Genomic DNA, 17002 nt, shown 5'->3' with positions numbered 1-17002 from the left:
TGTTCTGCCAGTTTAGTATCAGTGTTACTAAATATTAGTAGATGAGAGAGATAAAATGGCAATATTTGAAGCTACGCAATGTTTTAATATTCTTGGTGGCAGTCTCTGGAATTCCAGCCAGGAATGCAGAGTATGGTTTTCCTGTAGGTACCATCCCGTATCAGCGTATCTTATTTTTGTATGCCAGACACAAAGTTTATGTAGCAACACTGAAAGCTAAACTTAGTTTCAATAGTCTATTTTAATAAAATGCCATTGTGTACAGCACAGATTAGTGGATGTAAGCAAAAAAAGAAATAATAAATAAAGGAACCTTGGGAAATACAACAAGGCAAAATAGAAACGTCAATAGTTTGATGATGTAAAAGTACTTAGAAAACATGCTTAAGTAGGGACCCTAATTTTATGTAAGCTTTTTTGAGTAGCTACATACTTGTAATATTTCTCTTTGTTTCTCAGTTTCAGGGGTTGTATTCATACTTGTCTGTCATTTGGATATTATTATTTCAGCTTTGGATAAGCAGTCAGCCAACTTAGGGCAGTTCAGAATCCATAAACCTGTGGTTTCTGTCATCAAAAGTCTGGAACCAGGGTACAATAGCTCTCGTAGGGTAAATAATGCTCCTTATTGGTCTTGAAGGGACCGTTTTGTACTGTTGTCTCTCCAGCCTGAAACACCATATACCCGGCTTTGAGCAGCCTTATACCGTACTTCACAGGTTTTGTGCTATGATGTATAGTTATCATAGGGCATCTCCAAAGTGAAAGGACAATGCTGAATTGTTTATATAATTCTCCCAGCTCAAATGTACAAAAAAAAATCATAAAGCAGCATTTCCCAATGCTTCTGTTTTGCAAACTAGAAACTCTGAATAAATACATTGTGTTGAAGAAACAGTGGAAATTAGGGAAGTCAGGAGTGGCTGAGAAGCATAGCTGGAGAGGAATCCATGAAGGGTGGAGAGAGCACTTGACTTTAGAATGGTTTTCCCCATCTCTCTGCTACCAAAAAGGGCGCGAAGTTGGGGTTGTTTTCAGACAATAGCTTGTAAAATTCTTATGCAAATTCAGCCTAGTAGCATTCACTGTTTAGATTGAGTTTACTGAAATCTAAGAACAGTGAATATAAAGCTTGTTTGTATGTATGTATCTATCCATCTATCTCAGACAGAAAAAAGATGAGTGAGAACAGGTATGGAGTGGGAATAGGCATAGATGTTTAATGGCTTGTCTCCAAGTTCAGAAATGTTACTGTACACTGGACACCCATAGGGTTGAGTAAATCTCAAAATGCAAAGAATATGAATGTAAAAGACTGGCAGCCGCACCCCTGCAAAAGCTATCTTTAAATTATGTTTTCATAAGTATTCATTTAAATATGTGTTTGTTTATCTAGTCATCAAGGAGATGTTAATAGTGTAGTTTTTATGATGCAATTCCTGAACACACAGATTTTTTTTTTTTTCCCTCTTTTGTGCAAGCCTAATCGCTGGCTTTATTTCAGAGACAGTGGCTATAATATGGTGACTTCAGATATAGTGGCTTTAGCTGCTTAAAACAAGCAATGGAAAACTCTCACTTACTGGCCTTTATAAATGAAAGAGAACAAACTCTTGGCAAGAAGTCTTGGAGGAGAGAGCAACACTTGGAAATGGTTGACAGAGTATGCCCAGAGCTGTGTGTTATCTTTATCTCTGGACAGTTGCATCCCAAGCTGATAAAAAAGAGGTGATAAACGCCTGCCACGCACACATCACTTCTGCAGCAGCCCTCCACGACGGTGAAGTGAAAGTCTCTTGGGCGTACTAGTGACTGTTTAACTTTTAAACTTGAAACCAGAATTATCTCATTGATTAATACGGTGGTGTTAGAGGATAATGGGATCTGTTTGAGTATGGTCATGGATATATGTTATCTAAAGCAGCACTTTGTTGGCTGCTTGGATCTTGCTGCTGGCACGTTTGTATATTCATGCGCAGCAGTTTATAGGTTGGATCTTGTCACATAAACATCCACAGCCTCCCTTAGCTCATTAGTGAGTTTTATATTGGCATATAAAAGGACAAAGAAGAGCTGGACAGAGTTAGAGACTGAAAGGGAAAGGAAAAACAAACCTGTCCTAAATTTTGCCCTTTTTCCTCAATGGAAAGCAATTTTTTCTCTAGCAGTCCCTGACCCTTTTCAGACACCTGTTGGCCATTTTCTGGTATCAAAAGCAAGCTAGAAAGTGTTAAATACTTGAGATGAAAGAGGACAAGTTGAAAGCAGCTATTTAGAGTGTACACTGAATTATGAAGACAGCAGAAACCAAACAATTCAGGAGATTCCTAGGAACAGCATGTGTTGGGAAAACAAATGATAATACTTTCTGAAAGTATTTCAAGGGGGAGGAGAAGTATTTGTAAGTGCTTCTGTGCAGACCACCATAGGCAAATAAAATGCCGAGATTTACCTTAAATCAGAGTGAAATTTAAGATAAATTTAATTTAATTGCATTTTTGTGGTGGGTTAAGAGCATGTTAATGGCCAAATAATGGCATGATTGTTGTAGGATATTGTGCACGAATCTTGGCTGTCTGCCTTTTTGTCTTTTACTCATTATGTTAATCTGTTTTACACTTACCTGAGCTATTTTGTTTACCTGAGGGACACTACGAAAACCTTCTGAAATGCTAATCATTTGTTATATTGAGTGAAGAACAACTAAGTATGAATATGCAGTCAATATTTGTAGGAAACCATTTGTTTCTTACTAGTTGTAAGACATGTGGGAAACAAGTGTCATAACTATTTTCTCCTTGGAAACAGTTTATCATTGGTTATTTCTGTTAATGCTTTACATTGAATTGGTAAATAAACAGAAAAGAGGTGATAGTTGGCAAATTGTACCATTGCTTTGGTCAGTCAGTTTAAAGATTGTTGGGGCACATCTAAAACCAAAATAGCAAAAAAGTAATGTCGTAACAAATTAACTGATCTAAATAAGTGTTGGTACACTTCTATTCGAAATACAACTTGAAATATTTGCATTTCACTTACAGGAAAGCAAACAATATAGGAGAAGGTGAGCATTTGCTCTGCATTTCTATGTTTGAGATGCATTGGGAAGCGCGTTACAGCTCCCTGGCTGGCCTGTAAAGCTCCCATTACACAGGTTTTGTGCTTCTGATAATATAACTAAAAGAATGAGAATCAGCACAGCTCTTTGAAGAGGAAGGAATATTTCCCACGCACTTTATATACTTCTCAAAAGTAGTTTGAGTTTTATGGGCTAGAAAATGAATTTTGGTTATTATTCATAACGTCTTTTAAGGATTGCAATGCGTTATTCTTTAATAACAGAAAGGTGGCTGAGCTCTCGAGAATGCAACTCTTGGGTCCTAAAAATGTTGATTGCATAATTAATTCAGAGTTTGCAGTTTGGGTAAAATCAGCTTGTTTGATACTGGCACTGGAGTATCAGGCAGTCTGTTTGCACGTGCACCTGTGGAATCCATGGTTAAATCCAAATTGTTACTTATTCATTGAGGTACTCACAAATTATTCATTGGCTGATTTAACTCCTTTTTGGTATATACTTGTATGCTGAATACTTCTGATGATAAATCTGAAGTCTCTGTCCATCTCTCATTGGTAAATAAAGCTGCTTGATTTATGCTATATCTATTAATCTTAGGAGGTTTTTTTGCTTTTTTAAAAAGATCAAAAAAATTGGTGACTATGAGGTAGGAATGAATTTGTGTAGGTTGTTTTGGTTGGGATTTTTTTTTGTTTGGTTATTTCTGAAGTCTTTCAGGCCTTCCACAGATGGATCCCATGTGAGTGAATGCTGATAGTTGGAAGCACAAACAGATTCGGATGTTCATTTCTTTGTCCTCGCCGGCGCTGGCTCACGGCGCGGGCGCAGCGTGGCACGGTCCAACCTCTGTCTGTGAAAACACGGCGGCTAGAGTTACTTGCAAAGGGCTCTCCTGGGGATCGATAAAGTCTATTTCTGTTTATGTAATGAAATCAGGGAGCAAGGGTCCGCTGTAGTACTTTGCTGATGGGATTCCAGCGGGGTTGTCTTTCAATGAAAAGACTGAATTTAATAAACCTGTGGACTGGCGCGCTCTTTCTCGAGCGGCGCTGCCTCACTCTAATGGATTGCTGTTGATAATTTGGGGTTACTTTGTTTACGTAGTCTGAGAGCTTCTTTTTAAGCAGCTGGCTGGAAATGGAGATGAAGGCAATCTTAATTCTCTTTTAATAAAAGATCAATGGGTTTATTGTGGAAAAAATAGAATACAGATGTAAACTATACCTGATAAAAGAATTAAATGTGTGTTTAACCTTCTTATTTTGTTTTTCCAGTGCTACTGGTGCTTGACCTTCTTTGGTTTTGAGACTATTCTCTTTCTTGGTAGCTTTACATGTAAAATTTTACTTAGGCTAGAAAAACAAACTCTGCTGATGTTTTTCATCTCAAGTGCTTACCAAATCCCACAGATTTTACAAAATATTTCAAAAGTAATCTCCAGACTAAAATCTCTTTAAAACCTTTGCCCTTCCTGTGGAACAAAAGTTCAGAGTAGTTCTGGTCGATTCTGATTTGGGAACTGTAAAACAAAGAATATCATGGTGTGAAGTATTAATTTAGGCTTGGCAGCCTCAGTGTAAAATTTATTTCCAGAAGTTTCCCATTAAAATGCAGCATGTCTAATAGTATAAGGGAAAGCACCTTAAAGACTCTTTTCTTTTATATTATATAGGAGGAAAAATGCCCCAAACATTAGTGAAAACAAAACATCTTGGAGGCATTTTTTATTAAACAAAGTCACATTTATCTTGCAATGAGTTGTCTTGCTAGAAGAAACCACATACTCGCGAATTTTTTTGCTTTTTAATCAAGCCATTTGATAGGTTAGTCAGATATTTATTAAGATGCAGTTTTTTCTTTTGATTTTCTCTATATCTTTATTGCACCTTGTGCTCTCCTGCTTTTTCCACAATGCAGTTTGGATGTTTTCCCCTTGTGGCCCTTTCCCCCTGTTTCAAAGGAGAGAAAGCAAAATTGGAAAGAGGACAGATTGACTAGGATGGTTAAAGGTATAGAAAACCTTATGTAAGAGGATGCAGTAAAGAATTTAGGTCCCTTCAGACTGATGGAGGTACCATATTTGTCTGTAAAATCATGAGTGGCATGGTGATAAGGCAACGATTGTTCACTGCATTTCTGTAATAGAGGTGGGAATGGTCATCAAAGAGAACTACAATTTGCAGATTGAAGTAAATCAAAGCAGTCGTTTAGGGTTATTGAATGGCAAAATGCATTATTAATGAAGTTGTCTGGTTGTGGGAATATCTGTATTGCAAACTGTTGGAGGTCAAGAGAGTATTGGCAGAGTAACACTATATGCTTATACTGTTCTTTTAGTCTTCACTGAGTATTTTCTATTGACAGCTGTCAGAGATGAGATGGGATATTTGACTATACCATCGACATCTGGTATGACCTGCAGTGGCTGCTATGTTATAACAGCTCAAAATGTGTTAATATTCTGTCTCAAGAATGGTGTTTCGGGACGTCCATGAAAATTTTAAACAGCATCAATAATAGTGAAATTTTAGGCAAATGTATTTTTCTATTTCCAAAAAACATTTCAAAATAGCATCTTTCACATATTATTTCATGTTTCTCGACAAAATATATATGCACAGACAGAAATATGTGCAGTTGTATATAGACAGAGTGCATTTCATCAGCAGGTGGTATTAGATTTAAGAAGCTGAAACATAAGACAAGTGCTTAGGGATGGTCTGTAAGATGATACTTTTTGTTGAAAGTCTTGTACTTAAGTATTCCCAAGACGGTCTGGACAGCAAAAACAGTGCTACTGTGCAAGAGCTTTTCTATTATGAGATAAAAGAAAGCAAAATGTTTTCAGTTGTGGAATTTTACCGTAGACAGAATTAATTCTGAAACATATGCTAATTTAACCTGAAGCCAAAGAGAAATGATTTTCAAAAACAGCTTTGCAAATCTGATGAAGTTCTTCTACTGTGATAAATAGCTCTGCAGCAGCTCCCTTCAGGAGATCCCCTTTCTGTTTTGGATTTATGCTGGGTGTATACTGCGAATCAGCAATATTAAGAATAAGAAGGAATATAAATAGTATGCTTAGAGGCAATTTTTTTAGATGATGTAATAGTTTTAGAGAGAATAAGGAAATATGAACATTTTTCTTCAAGTACAGGTGCTCCTGTACATGAGGCAGAATCTGCCTGGGTACTCAGGTTCCGATTTTTTCACAGTCCAGGAATAAGGGAATTGAGTGTAAGTGCTTAGGGGAGGAAAAAAAATAGACAAAAGCCCTTAGAAATTATTGCATTTGATTTAACAGATTCTGTTTAATTCTATCAATATAGAGACAGTGCCAACGCCGTTCACTGGGAAACTCTCCTCTGTATGTCTCCATGTTCCCACTTCCTCCATGGAATGAGTCATGGGATGTGGGTTTGACCAGTAGAGTAAATAAAATGCCTTTACAGGAGAACAGTCTTACTTCTAGTATGTTTGGAAATAGTTTTAAAAAGGGAGGGTGTTGAAGATCATCAATGGCTTGTTTAATTTTTACCTCTAATTACATTTAGCGTCACTGGTCAGGGATGCTTCTTTCCTATGTGTCATCACCTCAGCCTCACACATCTTCAGGGAAGTTTATTAACAAGATTCTAAGTTTTGGGGGAAGAAAACATCTAAAGGAAGTTACCTCAGAACTATTTCTTCCTTTTTCCCTCCTAAGTAGGGTATTTTGACACCTAAAATAAATACTGAATCTACAGTGATGGCTTGGATAATCAAATTTTCCCATTACTGTTTTGCTCAGTACTAAAGAAGCTCCTTTTTGTTATAAGCAAACTTAGTAATGCCGCAATGCAGTTAATTTTATACATCCCATTTTATGACATTATAGAAGTAATTGGGAAATTTAGAATTGGGCTGTGTAGTGGTGTAATTTTCATGTGTGAGATTCACAAATGTGATATATTTCAGGATGTAGGGGCAGTATCTTCTGGGAAACCTGTAAGTAGCTGAGCAATCTTCACTTATACCCATGAGTACCCCCATGCTACTAAGAATTTACCACCTTGTACATTCTGTGCTTAAGTGACAGCTCTGAAAGGTGGTTACTTGGCTACTTCTGCCTTCTTGACCAGTTGAGAAAATTTATTTAAATTAACAAGTAATTGTGTTCTAATGTTTGGGGTTTTTTTTTAATATCTGACTGAAAAGGCATATTTTTTCCCCAAGCCCCTAAATTGTTTCATCTGAGTAATAGTGACTAAAAGTGTTCTTTAAACGTTACCTTCACATACATTTCGACTGTTTCTGTTTAGATAGCATACCATTTCAAAGCCGTTTATTTAATAATGTCATTTCCATTCTCTGCCTTTAGAGGATTTTTTAAGGCCTTGAGGTTTAAGCTTCTCCGTGGAATTGGAGGAATATTGTTTTAACTTACTATAGAAATTTGCATTTAATTAAAAAAAAAAAAAACAAAAAAAGCCCTCAAAAAACAACAACGGTAGTTACAAGTCAATCCTGAATGTTTTTCAAATGAAAAGATCAGAGACATACAAACTCATTTTGGGAAGATACATCAGGTATTTAACAAGGTTCAACATGATGCTTTGTTGTTTGTTTTTTTTTAATGTGGACAATTATGACTTTGTTTTTATCAGAGAGAATTTTTCTATTTTTTACTCAACAATTTACAGTTGGTGGGAAATACGTAATGAAAAAAGGTAATTCTACTGTAAATATTGTTAAAACTGGAACAGGAATTGGGAATCTCTGCAAACGTTCAAAAAATGGTTCTTCTGATGTTCCAAAATTGGGTGTTGCTGCACAAGGGTGTGTTTAAAAGAAGAATAGCAGAGCTTCTGAGTGTGACTTTTTAAAATATGTCTTTGTCACCAGAGTGTAGTCGCAGTAGTTATCTATGTCCCTTCCCAAACATTGGTCAGCTTCATTCAAGACCAGTTTGCCTTTTTTCATAGTAGATGTTGGAAAAAAATCAACTTCATATTAAGATGATCATCTTCATTACCTATTTAAAGTAATTGATATGAAGAACTCTTAATTGCATCAACTGCAGTGTGACTTCTTATAATGCCCAGTCTTTTAACCGTTGCCTCAAGACCTGTATAATGGAGTTCCCGAATCTTTTTCATTCTAGTTATTGTATGTCGGTTTTTCAAGCTGATACATGAAATGAATTTTCAATTTAAAAATTAATTTGATATTGCCACCATATGGCTCTGAATGTTGAGAGGGTATGAATTAAATGAATAATGGCTCAAAGATAGGTTTTTGACTTAAGTTATAGGCCGATGAATAATCTTATTTTAAATCAAATGAAGATCTGATTAGAGGAGGTTATTATTGCTGAGGTGGTGATTTTCTGTGTAGCTAAAGGGAAAATAATTATGGCTGTTTAGTCTCTGAAAAGTCTGCAAAGAATATCTTTTTAATAAATCAACAAACAATGGTAGAATTTCACTAATCATTACCTGTGAAATATTCCAGGAAAAACTCCATAAATGGAAAAAAAAAAAGTTATTATTTAAGTAGCAATGAACAAAATGCTCCATCACCAATGCAATAAAAATAGCATCCTGCTTACTGTTAAGTGGTTTTTTCCTATTAGGTTTTTTTTGCATCTCCATTATTTGCTAGAATGAACAACATTTGAGACGAGCTGCTTTTGGAGGTGCTGAGTTTTTTAGTGTTGGCACCAGCTCAGCAGAACTCTAGAGGATAACTTAAATGCAAAGTTTCAGTAAGCAAAGCCAAAACTTTTGTAGTTCATCTTGGATACCGTAAAAATGTGTTATGTTAATTTTACATGTTCTTCACGTGCCAAGGTTAAGTTTGTATTCCTGAGATGGTGCTGAAATGACTAAAGGAGTAAGCCAGTGACTTCAGTGAAGCTGTTTCTGACTCATTTGGTGTAGATTAGATTAAAACTATTCCTTGCTCACAGGAAAATCTGGAAAGCTGTAGCCAGAGTGTTCTTGTGGAACTGATATGACTATTCTCTTTTTCTTTATTTTTTTAATTTTCTCCTTTCCAGGGTCAGTACAGGCCCTCTGACTTGTTGTGTCCAGAGACATACGTCTGGACGCCTATTGAGCAATGTCTACCCCTGCTCGAGCATTCGAAGTACTGTCGATTCAACCAGGACGTAAAAGCAGGTAAGTTTACGAGTAATGATAGGTCTGTAAATTGTCTGTCTTGTTTTTATAATGTAATGGTATCGCCTGTTGCTGAAGCATTATGGAAATCTTATCTATAAAGCATAAAAAGTGTAAAATTCACAACTCCTCCAGGAAGCATTAGCAAATAGAGAGTTTTATCTTTTAACATAAAATAAGCAATACAAATATGAAGTACAGCCTGTTTTACAGACTGTATGTGGTTCAAAATTAACATGTATTGCTGCCTTTCAGATAACTGTTATTTTGTGCAACAAAGCCGACCAAATAATTGTTCCACCCTAGTTGGATGAATGCATAAAGAAAGGAAATTAGCATCAATACAGGAAAGTGAACGGGCTGGAGAAACTTAAAGGCATCAAGTGCTTTTGTTAAGAAACAAACTGGCAGATTTAGTTTAACAGTCTGTCAGTGAATTTAAAGAATACAATGAACAGCAGAAACACCTTTAAACATCTTGAAGTAGATGGGATGTAGATTTTTACATTCTGTGAAATAGGTACTTAGTGATGTGCCAGCATAGAATGGTCAAAAATGTTACTAACCAGAACATAATATAGTAATGATACTGTAAAACAGTGCAGTCAAATGGAAAAAAAAAATACACACTTGCTTTAGCTATTGACTCTGTGAGTGGTTTCCAGACCCCAGGGGAGATGTGTTAGAGAACGCTTGGTGTGGTGCTTGGGTGGAAAGCAAAAAACTGATTAACTTTTTTTATTAATTGCAGATTGCTGAATATCGTCTGAAATTTTCTCTTTCTCCACTGAATAATAGTTGAGAAAGATTGTGGTGTTATTCAGAGATCTCAGTGATTAAGGTCAAGAGTATGTAAAACTATGGTCTGTTTCTAGCCATCAGAATACAGATTTACCTGTCTCTGAGTTTGAGTAGTCTTCAACAGTTGCTGAGTTCCTTTTGGTTTAATTTTTATTTAAGTTTAATAAAATTTTCATTCACTAGCCAGTTAACTGTTGGAAGGGCAGGATGTACATAAATTAATGGAATTCGAAGAGAGATGACCACTTCAGGAGGACTGTGAACTTCTGGAAAAGCTGCTTGAGTTCCTTGCTTTTCCTCATCTTGTGCATGTTACCATTTATGCTGTGACTTGGTTGCTCAACTGGAACACTAAGATAATTATTATAATTACTGCAAAAGTGAGGTTCAAATGCATTTATAGATATAGATAATGATTTAAAAGTTTTAGTAGCAGAATTATATTAAGTGTTTTGTGCAAGCAGAGAATGTTCTTTAGGGATTGTGCAAGTAGCCATGCGATGCAGTGGGAAATAGACTGGGGAGCATGCTTGGATGCTCTTTGAAAAGAGTATTTATCACCATGGGAAAAGCTCAATGTGTAAGAGATTTAATCAGGCAGCACATCATGTCTTGATCAACTAGAATAATTGTTAGATTGGTGAGAGGAAATTGGAAAAAAATTACAAAGGTAGTAGGAAGAAGGGAAATGGTTTTGGAGGCCACAGTGTTCAAGATACTCTTTTTATTCAGAAAGAAAAGTGCATTTATTTAAGCCCAAAAATGACAACTAAAGTACTGCCTTTGAAGGTGTTAACCTCGTACAAGCAAAGGGGCATCATCTTCTCAATTCTGTGAAATTCCTATGGGATACCACGCATTTGGAAACTGCAGGATATAAACTTTGCATCATTATCAGCACAGAGTATCTCACTCCAGACACTACTGGAACTGTGACTTATGTCCTGTGGTTTAAGGAAATTAAAACATAGCTACACGTTGAAATGCACTGGACCTGCTGTGAGCTTATAGTCATTTGGGGTTTAAATAGTTGCTAGCTCTAAGGAAGCTATTTCTCAACAGTAAAATCAGTTTCCTTCTTACGTCTTTACTCTCTACAATAGTCAGTAATGTGAGTTTAACAAAGTTACAGTGAATTTAAAAAAGAGCAATAGGAATGATGGTGTGCTTTATTCCTCATGAATCAGCTTTCTATAATACCGCCTGTAATTATGTCAGTTAAGTAGGTCATGATTTATCAGGAGTGGGACTTGTGACGTAGAAACTGAGGGCAATAATCAGATCCAGTAAACAACCGGGAGAAAGAGCGCGACTTGCATTGCTTCCTGGGGCAATAAAACAGTCACTGGAAATGGTCCTCTTTTAATATTGTCCATAATGTCAGAAAATTTCTGAAACAGTACCTCACACTAGTTTGTTCATCATGTTTGGCAATTTTTGAACTCCTTTTCCCTCCCTTAAAAAAAATAAAAAAGTTACCTAATAAGTTTACCAGTCACAGGTTATGAAAGTGCATTATAGAACAGCAGTGAGTGCTACTTCAGGAGAGGGTGCTATGTGCTCTGACCTTCCAAGTCTCTGCAATATGAAAAGGGTTTCTGAGTATTCATACACATTACATTGCAGAGCTCCTTCCTATAATCAGATTTATTTTTTATTTTTTGAAAAAAAAAAAAGGAAAAAAAAAGTTGCTCACAAAAGTAGCAAAATTTTTTCTAAAGTATCAGAAAATATTAACTGATATTTGTAGAGGATTTTTGCCTGTTTTGCACTATGTGGTTGTCCTGAGCTTGAGCATTTTCAAATGCTTTTAAAGTGAATTGTTTTCCATCCCCTTCTCCTCTGATGTCTAATACTTTTGTTAACAGTTGGAGAATGAAGAACAGAGGACAGATAAACTAAAGAAAGTTCTTAACTCTTTATATGACAGAGATAAGTCTAAAAAAGTGTCTAACAGTTAATACCTTAAAAAAGCAATCATAGGAACAATAATAACGTTTTACTGTTTAGGATGGCAAATCATGGGCACTTGATGGTTGAAACAGGTCCAACTCTTTACTGCTTCTGGCCAGTGTAATGAGATTCAACTTTACGTAACCTCAAAACGCTCCAGTCACACAGAGACAGCGATGAGGTCTTGTGCCAGCAAACGCTCAAATTTGATATTTAAATAAACTGCTAGTAGGCTCTTTATGTGCAGCTCCTGACACGTATTGAAAAACATCAGTTACTTCAGAAAAAAAATTGCATAACAACACTCAGACAGCATTCATGAATAAAAGGTCATGTTTGTCAAGTATTCTTCCTTTTATAAATGACTGGTTTTGCCTAAATTACTCATGCATCAGGACAGATTTTTCAGTTTTGTTGTCTGTTCAACTTGAGAAATGGAGAAGACCTGGCATCGTCTTATAAATGAGAGGTTTATTAGGATTCTGATGTGTTTATTATTAAATAGTGGCCAGTCATTTACTTAGGAATAAATAAGCAGTTAGTGGGGTAGGGCATAATAGAGGCTTTGATGCAGTCTGAAAATTGAGATTGTGCTGACCTGCATTTAACAGGCCATTAGCCTTTGGTTTGTAAGGATGAACCCTACGTGAAATGAACCTGTGAGTACACATGGAGTCATGTTGAAGAAAAAAGAAGTTAATGAAAAGATTGCTCTGCAGATGAGTACCTGTCAGTGACTTTGACAACATGTCAAAACTGATGAGCAAAATCCAGTCACATGGTAGTGTCTGCTAAAATATTCCTGGGCATGGTCTGTCTGTGACACTAGTCAGCCTCCTCCTCTCAAAACTAGTCTTCAGGGTTTTACTTTGTTAGTACTGTAACTAACAGCTTTGCCCATGGAACAAATGCAGTATGAAAAGAATTATAAATCATGTACTTGGTATCCTGGCAATACTTTTATCATTCCACTTTCCATTTTTCTGAGACTAACACACTGACATGTCTTTTTTTCTAACATCTGTTGAGAATTTCAGTTTGTTTCTTCTGAGAGAAGCCTATGAAAAAAGTCTTCATGAAGTAAAATCTTTATGAAAATCTGCTTTTGGGATGGTAATTAAATTAGTGGGAAACTTCAAGTCTTTCTTCCCATCAGCACTGGACTGTCAACACCTTTAAGAAGCAACTTCAGATAAGGGCAGATACAATCCCCATCTAAAGCAGTGGCTTCAAAGCCTTGATAGTTTATAGCCTCCTGACCATGTCACGTAATGTGGGGTGTACATGTGCCAGCCAGAGTGAACAGGGTGCTTTTACCCAAGTGACAAAGCTGTGCTTGATCTGAATCACTCGGCATGGCCCACAGCAATCTTGGTGGTGGAAGCTGCTTCCCGCCTTCCTGTGTCCACCGCTTTGAGCAGAAGCTTTGAGTAGGGCAGATCAAAAAGGACTTTAATGCTTTTTTTTTTTTTCTTGACTGATTTGTTTGCTGAAGTTGATAAACTGGCTAAGCCAATACACATCTGTTCAACTTCCTGTATATCTAATAATAGAGTGAAATCAAAATAGAATCAAATGGAATACATTAATTAAAATGAAAGTACTTTCTCCAGCGTTGAAAAATACACGACAAAGGCATACACAGACTCCTCTGTGTTGGCTTTGCGTGTTCTTGGAGACAAGACACTTCTTGCTCCAGCAGTCTAACATGAACCACGATGGATGTAAATGGATGGTATAAAGAAACAGAGAAGCACTTCTGGTTTGTCTGGTCCGTTATAGTAATAGACTAAATTATAGTCTATTAATAGACTAAATAGTAATAGACTAAAATGACTAAACTATGAATTTTTTTGTAAAAATCACAGTGAAGGAGAGTTTCGAAGAGGGATCTAAGGAAATACGTTAGTTATCTTTTAGAGTTTATGGAGAAATCTTTCGCGGCTTGAGAGGTGTAGGAGAAATGAAGAATAGGGGAGACACAAAGGAGTTTCCTTCAAAAACAGATATACTGTTCTGGAGTATCAGATCCCATAGTCAGCCCGAGGTAGAACTTGCATTACTGCCTGTAGGTGGTAGGAATGAAGATGAGGTTGAAAAAGACTCTGGAAAGCATTAGAAGGGAGGTCGGTCTGATGTGGTTAGAGTATGGGTAGCTGCTAGAAACATGCATGGAAAGATGGGGAAGTAAATTTTGTAGTAGTTTATATAGGTAGAATGATGAGAAGGACTTGACAAGAACAGAAGCAAGCTGTTGAAATAAGTAATGGTAGGATTATAACTTGAAAATCTAGATAGGTATTTGTAGAGATGAATAAGAGAGGCTGTTTTTTAGATACACTATGTAGAAAGAAACTAGATGTGAACACCTGAAGAGATTACAGGACCAAGGTCATATGCCAGCAGAAGTTCGCCAGTGCCTAACAATTCGGCAACCACCTTCCTCATTGTTCTTGATGCAGACCAGACTTTGCCTCTGCCATCTCCACACAGCAATAAAGACGTTGCTCCTTCCAGCAGAGGAGTGGAGGTCCTTAGAAGAATTTAGGCTTTAGACTGTTTCCAGCTGGTCTGAGCCAAAATGATGATAGGCATTGAAATCAAGAGAAGATAATTTGTCTTTTTTTGTGCTCTTCGGTGATCTGCCTGCAGCCACCTGGGAATTGGTGAGACTATGTCTGCACAAAAGACATGCTGAAATCCAAAAAGTCTTATAAATTGCCTCATGTTCACATACAAGTCTTAACCACCTGAGAAAAAAAACCCAAACAAAAACCCAACACTAAAATCAGTGCCTGAGCTCTCCTTTCCAGGAGTATTAGTCCAATGATCAGAGCCAGAGTCTGGGACACTACACATATCTATGTAGAGGTTGGAATTTGAAGTGAGAGGTCTCACTTCGGGCTCACAAGAATCACTCTGTAAAAAACCCATTTGATGTATTACCTTACAAATAGAGTTGATACAGATCACTGTTGTTTTCTGAGTTCCTGAACTAAAGAAAATTACTGAAGATTTCCAGTCTTTTTCTGTAGTAGTCTTGTAACTTTTATTGCAAGTTTTTTACCAGATTTTTTCTCCATTTTCTTTGCTACATACAAAATGAAAATTTTCACAGCTTTGCACCATTGTTATGCTGCTGCACATAATAAGCTAGTGTAGTAAAAGGCAAACAACATTCCCAGCATTTAATAACTTCTGAGTCCTCTTATTAGCGACTTGATTATGCATCTTAATGCTTCTTGCAAGACACTGAGGGTTATTAGTTCTTGCAAATAAACCTTAGACTTCTTACCCAGAAATCTGCAGGCTTGGGCAGTTATACAAAACTGTATTTATTTTAAAAATATATTTGTGTGCATAATGCTTTCAGTAGAAAAATAATCTGTCACAGCTATTTCAATAACCTTCATTTCTGGTGCTGTGTTTTTCAAAACATTTAATTTTATGTACAATTTAGATACTATTCTTTGCCTAATAAAAAGGGCATGTTTCAAACATGATTTACATTTATTGTGTATGTGAACGCAAGTATTTTGTTGGGTTTTTCTTTTTCTTTTTCTCATCAAATACAGAGGCTGTTTAATTTTAAGATATATTTAAAAAGTATAGCGTATTAGCATGATACTAGTCTTATTCCTCCTCCGTCTGGTAACACAAATATGTGATCATGGCTTTTCTGCCCCTAACGTGAACTGTGGTTGCCATTTGGTCACGTCTGATAGTTTAGATCCCTGGCAAAGTGATGTAAATGTGTAGCGTTGCATCTTTGAATCTAGTCAGATGGAATAATTCAAAAGACAGTACACGTGGAAGTTTATAAGGGTAGTGTGGTGCAGATTAATGTTTATAAGGATGAATGCACTGAAGTTCTTGAGATGATGAAAATGTAGTCACAAAGCTGTCACAGATGGAAAACATTAAGCAAATTGTTTAGAACTGTGCAGTCATCTGATTAGGGAGACATTGCTGGTCTGCTCTAAAACAACTGCTGTTTATAATTTTGTAAAGATACAGTGTTGTGTACTTTGGAGAGTTAGGAAACAGTTTAAATAAATTCTGACAGATCATGAACTAAATTCTTTTACAGAACTAACTTTCCACTATCTTATCAGAGCTATAGCTGATAAGTTTGAATTCTATAACCAAGAAAAAGACAGACATATCAATTATTTCTAGCAGCTCCTCTAGAAGGGACACATCTTACAAGTTTGTATCTGTTTCTAATTAAGTTTATAAACACTTAGAATCATCAGAATGCATATTTCTAAATCCACTGTGATCCTTGAGCACAGAAGATATTTAAACAATGAAGATAGTGCCAATAAGGTGTAGCCAGGCAAATTTTTCCCCTCACTTTTTAGTATGTTTGGATTAAATTGAAATGACTGGCATGGGGTTTTAGCCTCATATGCAAAAATATGCTCAAATATTCCAGTGCTTCTGTAATAAAAAGGTAATGTTATTAACTTAGTTTGTGGGTTCTAGATGACTGGCACTCCGTAAATTGGCTTCTGGGTTAGAAATTACACTGAATCATCAGCTCTGCAATGGAGTATCCTAAAACAATCAATTGCAAAGCCAGGAAGGTCTTTAAAATACGATTTCAAGTACGGTCATAATATGAACTCCATTTTGCATTGTTCTAGCAAGTCTCAAACTTTGCTAAATATTTGTGATTTAAAAGTTTGTATTTATTGATGGCATGATTTTGCGGGGATAAAATTTATAGAGTCACTTTTCTGTTGGATTTTGTTTCAGTCTGTGGCCAGCTGTGGGATGGTGATCAAGGCCATCAGCAGTGAAAGCCAGGGCAGCTGCCCCAGGCTGGCCCACAGGTGTGTTCTGTAACATTAACGTCAGGTTCACTATAAATGGGAAAGCTGCTGGGGATGGGGGCTCTTTGCTCTGCTCTATTCTCCCTCCTTGTTCTCTCTTCTCAACAGTTACTGTCCCTGGAGGGACTTGCCACCACTCTATGGGCTGAGTATAACTTTGTGTCTTTTGT

General features: G+C 36.6%; 1 protein-coding gene across 4 annotated transcripts in view; it reads left to right on the top strand.

Annotated features, from left to right (window-relative positions):
* Window positions 1-17002, top strand: part of ATE1 (arginyltransferase 1) — an 82375-nt gene that overhangs the window by 50484 nt on the left and 14889 nt on the right. For 3 of the 4 annotated variants that reach the window (XM_068399296.1, XM_068399294.1, XM_068399295.1), the window contains exon 11: window positions 9120-9240. In XM_068399296.1, coding sequence (XP_068255397.1) covers window positions 9120-9240 — 121 coding nt within the window. Of the gene's footprint in view, window positions 1-9119; window positions 9241-9991; window positions 10398-17002 lie in introns of those variants that run through there. The other variant, XM_068399298.1, reaches the window with a different exon arrangement.

Source organism: Nyctibius grandis, chromosome 4 (genome assembly GCF_013368605.1).
Source record: "Nyctibius grandis isolate bNycGra1 chromosome 4, bNycGra1.pri, whole genome shotgun sequence".
Taxonomy (NCBI): Eukaryota; Metazoa; Chordata; class Aves; order Nyctibiiformes; family Nyctibiidae; genus Nyctibius; species Nyctibius grandis.
This window is presented reverse-complemented; position numbering and strand designations above follow the sequence as displayed.